Below are 7,296 nucleotides of genomic sequence, written 5' to 3'. Positions count from 1 at the left end.
TCCCTCCTTTACCTCTCAATATTTGGACCTATGCTCTGGTAGCTGGACCTTTTGCACAACTGTTTTGCTTTTTGCTACCAGTGGTATTAATTTTACTCGCCTATCCTACAAGGGAGTGTCGTCTTCAAAAGAAAGGCAGAGGGAACTGGGGCAGGACTCACTAGAAAGCATGTGCGATGCGTGCAAAGTCCTTCCTGCTGCAAAGGGAAGGTGGCAAAGTCTAGATTTGCTCAAGCTCCATGTCTGTCTAATACCTTTGGAGTCAGAAACCGCATTGGTCAGGCTAGACTTTGTATTTAGGAATGACCCTGCTCTCTCTATCTTTGGAAATGTTGCTGTCCATGGATCGGAAGGGAAGACAGTTGGGCTCTTGTTGTCAAGGTGGAGATGAGAATCCCCTTTAGTGTTGCTGAGGCAATTAGAAATAAGGAAATCACCCAGTATTTACCAAGTTCCTGAATCATAAAGTTAATTTTTTTGAAATCACCTATGGGGCATGTTGTTATTCTTCTCTGCTTGTGTGATTAGTGCTTTTCTATCTCTCAAGATTAAGAAACTTCTGCAGGAGTCAATGAACCATCCACAGGCCGCTGAGAAGTCGGTTGCCCCCTGAAAAATGATAAACTTTTTATTCAGCTGCATGTGTGGAGGGCTTGGTAAACAGTATCCCACCATTCTTCCCCAAATCCCATAGAAAATATTTCAGTCACTGCTAGAAACTCATTGCCACGTACCTCAGCCCTTTACTGCTGCGCCTCCTTTAAACAGAACAGCCATTCCTGCATTCCCCTGGGGAAAAAACACCCTGCTGAACGCCTGTGCATCAGCAGCACTTGCAGAACGTACGGTAACAGATAAATTTTACCTGGAGTGGATGGATCCTTTCCTGTGGCATAAGCTATCTGCACATATGGCCCTGGGATGCATTACGCTGTGCCCAAACAGCAAAAGATGCCGTGGTGACAGCATCTGTTTCTGAAGAAAACCTTTAGGCACAGCAGCAGAGCGAAGCCTCCACTCACCTGCAGGAAAGCGTCCCCAGGGAAGAAAATAACCATCCTGTCACCAAGAGTTTGTGATAGAAAGCAGCTCTGGGCTTTTCACTTTAGCATCGGTGCTTCCCTACCTGCCAGGGGCTGGGGGCACGGTAAACCATGGACGGGGAGGAAAATCCAGGGGTCACGGTTCCCTGGGACATGTGCCATGTTGTTGGCCGCCCCGTGTCTGGACAGGGACGAGACGTGGCCGGAGCTGACCGTGTTCTCGCCTCTGGAGCGTCCCAGCAGGACGCAAACCCACGCCCGCCCCCCGCCACCCCCCTTGCCGGGGACCTCGGACACCCCGGTCCCCGAGGCTGACAGTGACCCCGCCGCCCCCCCGGCGGGTCTCCGCTGCCCCGCACCGTGCCGAGGCCGAGCCTCCCTCCCGGGGGCGGCCCTGGGGGACACTCCCCCCCTCCCCCAGCCCCGTCGGAGGCGGCGGGGCCGCGTCCGGCGCAGACAAGGGTTAACACCAGCGAGCGGAGCCGAGCGGAGCGGAGCCGATCGGGGCGCACCGCGGCCCCGCAGCGCCGCCGCCCGGCCCCGCCGCCGCCGCCGCCCCCCTGCCCCGCCGCCTCCCCTCGGCCCCGCCGCCGCCGCTGCCCCCGCCTCGGCCTCCGCCCGCCGCCGCCTCCGCCGCCGCGCACATGGCCCCGGCCCCGGTAAGTCCGCCGGGGGGAAAGCGCGGCTCCTCGGCCGCGACAAAAGCGGGGTCGGATGCAGAGGGGGCCGGGCCGGGGCGAGCGGAGCCCCGCGAAGTAACGGGCCGGGAGCGCGGCGTCTCGCCGCGGTGGGGGAACGAGGTGACATTGTCACGGCCGCCGGGGGACCGGGGCGGGCGGCGCTGGGTCGGGGGCGGGCAAGGGGCCGGGGACCCCCCGCCCGATGAGGGGCGGGCGGGCACGGTCGGGGGTGAGCCGCTCTCCGCGGCCTGCGGCCCCCCGCCCCCCCGGAGGGGAGGGCAGCCGAAAGGTGGCATCGCGGAGGGCCCGGCCGGAGCCATCTGGGTAGGGAATTCACTCACGTTCGGCTCCCTGTGGACAAATCTGGGCACCCCACGCGTGTACCAAGGCACGGGAGCCGAGGGTGGTGGTGGCAGGCAAGGGTGCTGCAAGGGCTGCCCCGTTGCTGGGGCTGGAGGAGCTGTCATTGTCCAGGCAGCCGGAGGGGATGCGAAGCCCCGGTGCCTGCATGCGGCAGCTTTGGGCTCTTTCTAGGGAGAAGGAGCTGGGGTGCCCTGGTGAGGCCAGAGCAGCTGGTGTTTCGTTAGGGTCCCACACAGTAAGGGCTATGTGCTGGGCAGTCCTCCATATGAAAGCAAGCCAACACTCCTGTTCAGGGGCTTGCACTTTTCCCATGTGGGACCTGCGTTTGGCCCTGTGAAAGACTACTCTTCCCAGGACAAGTGGAGGACCTGTTTTTGAGATCTTCCGAGGACTTCCTTCAATGGGTAGAGGCAGAGCCTGTATTTCGCTCAGCTGTGTTTGTGTCACTGGGGCAGAGTAAAGGGAAGGTTGACATCCCCGACCCTCTCCACGGGGATATGCTTGGTGTTGTCCATCCCCCGGGAGACCTGCCTTTGCCCCCTTTCTCCTCACAGCCCTTGGTGGAACAGATTACAGGAAGGTCTGTAGGAGGAGGGGTGAGTAGGGGATTAGTAACAGTTTTAAACTGAAAGAGTGGAGATTTAGATTAGATATTGGAAAGAAATTCTTTACTGTGAGGGTGGTGAGGCACTGGAACAGGTTGCCCAGGGAAGCTGTGGATGCCCCATCCCTGGAAGTGTTCAAGGCCAGGCTGGATGGGGCTGTGAGCAGCCTGGTCTAGTGGGAGATGTCCCTGCCCATGGCAGGGGGGTTGGAACTAGATGATCTTTAAGGTCCCTTCCAACCCAACCCATTCTATGATTCTATGATTCTCACTTTAATGGGGGTCTCTTAAAAGCCAAGACCAACCACTGGAGTTTAGAGTAGGTTTGAGGTAGCTCTGAACTCATTGTGAGCGGAGACACAGAAAAGCAGAGCTGGTTCCTGGAGAGTTTCCACTCTGCTTTTAGCAGCAACTGCTGGTTCCAGATGCCTTCACATGGTTTTACTTACAGGTATATCCAGTGTTTATAAAAGGAACAGCACTTCAGCCAAAGTTCCCATAAATCAGACTCTCTGATTTTCTGAGAGAGACAAGAGGAGATTCTTAATATGAATATTTATCCTGTGTGTTTCATAGCATCTATTTCAGAAGTAGGTGACAACCACACGCAAACACCAATCCAAGGAGAATGTTAGCCCAGCAGCTCCCTTGCAGGGTAAGGCCTTCCTGCAGTTAGAGAGCACCCCTTGTGTGCATATGTGTGTCTATTCATGCACATACTTCCAAAGAAGATTCTTCCCTTAATGCTTCTGAGCAGAAACACCTATACTTCATGAAGAAAGACTAGTGTTCTCCCATGACATTCACTGAATGACACAACAAACCCCATCTCTCAGCCAAGGACAGATAGATAGTGGTAGAGGTACAACCCCAAGCAGGAAAAAATAGTTATTATTCCATCTTGCTTTATTCAAGACTAGTCATCTCCCAAATCAAACAACAGCGGGTAGAAGACAGTATCTCTTCAATACAGTTATTGCCGAGGGGAGAACATCTGTCTCCCTGAATCCTGAGCGATACCATTTCACATGCCTGGGTTTTACCGTGCACGCGGAAAAGATGGCTTTTCCCCTTGGTTCCCACACTGTTGGCCTGGGGAAGCACTGTCAACCTTGACGATGCCTGAGGGCTAGGAAGGAGGACACCTTCACTTGTTTCCATCTTCCCATACATCCCTGAGACAGCGTGTCTGACTCGACACCACGTAGAAGAGCCACAATGGCTGACCCTCCTTTGCTGCTCACTTCTCTCTTCTGTGTCCTGTATCAGTGCTGGTTGCTGACTGAGACACACCTGCATGGTTCAGGGCCACCAGCAGCTTCTGGGCGGCAGCCTGCAACTCTTCCTCCCCCACTGCTTTCCCCATGGTCAACAACTGCTGAAGTGTCTGCATTGCACTCTGCACATGGGTGTCTTGCAGCCTCAGGAGGAGATCTTGGAAATCAGTGGTGGGCATCTGTCCTTGCTGCTGGCCACTGGCTGCCACTTTTGTGGCTTGTGGGTCAGAAGGATTTAGTTGCATTTTCCTCGACCGTGGTGTGACCTCAGGTAAGGAGTTGGGAATCATAGCTATTTCCGTGTGAGGGATGGGGTGGGCTGGCTGGGCCGTTGTGGGAGGTGTCGGAAATAGGGGCTGGCGACTAAAGATGCTGGACAACATGGCATCACTGCTCCTAGTCATGCCATTGAAGGCTCGTGTGCTGTCCAGCTCAGCTTTTGTCTCTCCTGGGCATGCAATCCTCTGTGGAGGAGAAAACACACCTCTGTGGAGATGGCGGGCCTGGGCAGTAGGCACCTAGCCACCCCCCTGTTCTGCGGGGTTAGCACTCAATGCACAATCCCATCTTTCCCATTCCCTACAAAGATGAGCCCAAGACAGGAAAGAAACCTTCATCTCCTTTCCTGGTTAAGTCTCCCCACAAATCTCTTCTTGTGACCACCAGTTGTCTTTCTCCTTACTTTTCTTCCCATGAATCACCCGCCCTTTCTCCTGCAGTAGCCTAGATTGTCTCATCTTGCTTGGGAATGAAAGCTGGTGATAAGGGCTGAGGTGGTCCTCAGAGGTTCATTTTCTTCAAGAATACCTTCCCCAAAGTCTCCTTTTTGTCAAGTGGCTAAAAGTGCCATCTGTCAGCTAGTCAGCTTGGTGTGAGCACCCCTGGAAGGTGGGCTGCCCATGGCTCTCTTCTGTCATCCCTGTCTTTTAGCCTCCTGTTTTCCCACTTTCTTATTTTCAAGGCTCTCCCTTTTTCCTGATCATTGCTCAGAGCATACCATGATCTTTAGGAAACAGCTAAATAACTCACCTTAATGAAGTACCTTTTCCTAGTACAGCGATAAAAAGAAAAGGTGCAGAAGTCAGGGAAGAAAAGAGTTCCTGGCAGTTCAGAGCATATGGGCCCTAGAAAGAGGAAAACAAAGACACAAACTCAGTGATAAACTTCAGTGCTGGGGTCCCACCAGCTCTCAGTAATAACCTCACTGTTGAATGGCATCTTCCATGAAAACCACCGTGCCATTCAGGGGCCTCCCTGAAACGCTACCGCTTCTTGGTCGTCTCCATGACCCAAGGCATGAGAGGAGGCTGGCCCTGGGGACACACGTGGATGCAATCAAGAGTGAGAGAGGATGCTCATAAGCAGATGTCTTCTCACTGCAGGATCGCTACCCACCCCTCTCCTCCAGTGGCTCACAAGTCTCCTTCCCCTTCCAGCAATCAGGTCTAGTGCTGGCCGTGCAGGACCCCCATCCATCTGCCTGCCCTTGGGCTTTACCCTCAGGGATGACTCCATGGTTTTCGTACTCGTCCAGTCTCCGGACCAGGGGGTTCTGGCAGCCGTACAGTTCACGAAGGAGGCAGGCAGTGCTGGCGCGGTGGGTGGCCCGGAGGGACCTGAAGAACTGACGGTACTCCTGGTTGGAGAGTGGTGTTCCCAGCTGCTGCGCTTTCCCAGCCTGAAGGCCGTCTGTGTAGCTCCAACCCAAGAGCACTGGTGAAAAATAAAATGCAGGGAGTCAGGGGGAGAAGGAAACGCTAACCATGGCACATGCAGAGGAGCTGGAGGGCTGAACCCAGATCTCTGTTGTCTTCTCTGGGTGCAGGATCCAGCACATGGGAAATGCAGTAACAGGCTCAAGATGGGGGTCTAGACCTGGGGAAAACCTCTTCTCGCCATGTTGAAAGGGGTGTAAGATTTTGGGGACAGTACACGGCTGAGGTACCTTGACCAAAGCTCTGGAGATTCAAATCCTGAACTGGGAGAAATGTCTTGGAAGTTATGGCTGAAACTGGGAATGTAGCTCTGCTGTCAGGGCTGGAGCAAGGAGACTGGTTCCTTTCCAGATTTTGGCCTCTAAAAATTCTCTTCCTCTGGATAAGTAGGTCCAGACCCCTTGAGTTAATAGAGCATTCCCCAGTGGATGTGTGTATGCCCTTACAATGGTCCAAACGTGGACTGAACCCTCATGCAAAACTTACAGCCAGTTCTTCCTTGTAAAGAACATTATGAAAGCTTGTGAAATCAAACATTTGGAGGTTAGATGTGCCCAAATAAAAGCGTCATGTGCAATCTTAATTTCACCTCGTCTTGCATATGCTTTTTATACATTCTTCAAGTACACAGCAAGCTACTCTTCTTTCCTTGAGACTTGCAGCTCCTTCAGTATAGGGAATGGACCTGCTCTGGCAGGGAATCAGTCGCTGGGGTTAGGCACTTGCTATGTGCAGGTCATCTGCCTCATTTCCCACAGCTTGGAAGGTGTATGGAAGAATGAGTCAGGCAGATGCTGGAAGGGCAAGGGCAGTTTTGTGGATACTCCTCCAAGAAGTAGGTTTTATTCCTGGCTATACCACAGAGGCTCCTGTGTGATGCTAGGCAAGTACCAAGTTTCTGAGCATGTTATTAATGTCATTTTCCTTACTTTGTGGGTTGCCTTTTATAGGAAGGCTGAGCTCTCTTGCAGTTTTGGAATCTGCATGTGGTGTATTTGGAATGGCAAGTAAGTGCTACATTAGCGCGTGTACTCTGAGAAGCCAGGGTTGAGATGTCTCAAACTGAGATTCTAAAAGTAGTGGATGTTTTTGACTTTAATCCCTCTTTGCCCTCATTTTGCCATTTGCAAGATCACTATAAACCAATTAATAGCTGTGAAGCTCTAAAACACAGAGTATGTTAAAAGTTCATGAGGAAATGAGTCATTCTGTCTATAGCAGAGTTCAAATGCGATCAGTAAATAAATCAGAGAGTCAAACACTGAACACTAAGGGTGACATAACGTACCAAATAGCTGCTCATTAGAAAGGCAATGTCCATCCAGGGACTAAAGCCAAAACCCGTGTGAAAACAGTGAAGCCAGGAAATTAAAGAGCTGGAGTACTACATCCATGCACAAGGGAACAAACCTAAGATGGCAAAATGACTGTGATTCAGGTGTGCTCCAAGTTTGACTTTGCAACCTCTGTCATAGTGTCTTAACCTATGACATCTTTTGTTGTTTGTTTTTTCTTTTGGTAAAAACAAACTTAAAAACTTCCTCATGGCCTGTATCTTGTTAACATCTATGCCATCTTATTAACACCTATGTGTCTGTATCACAGAATCACAGA

General features: G+C 52.5%; 1 protein-coding gene across 1 annotated transcript in view; it reads right to left on the bottom strand.

Annotated features, from left to right (window-relative positions):
• Positions 1-3,786: 3,786 nt before the first annotated feature.
• The window catches only part of LOC134510620 (acrosin-binding protein-like), a 10,566-nt gene continuing 7,056 nt past the window's right edge, over positions 3,787-7,296 (bottom strand). Inside the window, exons 3-5 of the mRNA XM_063323938.1 lie at positions 5,465-5,680; positions 4,997-5,091; positions 3,787-4,431 (exon numbers count right to left, since the gene is read on the bottom strand). Coding sequence (XP_063180008.1) covers positions 3,931-4,431; positions 4,997-5,091; positions 5,465-5,680 — 812 coding nt within the window. The 3' untranslated portion in view covers positions 3,787-3,930. The remainder of the gene's footprint in view (positions 4,432-4,996; positions 5,092-5,464; positions 5,681-7,296) is intronic.

This window comes from Chroicocephalus ridibundus, chromosome 1 (assembly GCF_963924245.1).
Source record: "Chroicocephalus ridibundus chromosome 1, bChrRid1.1, whole genome shotgun sequence".
NCBI lineage: Eukaryota > Metazoa > Chordata > Aves > Charadriiformes > Laridae > Chroicocephalus > Chroicocephalus ridibundus.
Note: the sequence above shows the minus strand (reverse complement) of the source record. Positions and strands in the feature narration are given on the sequence as shown.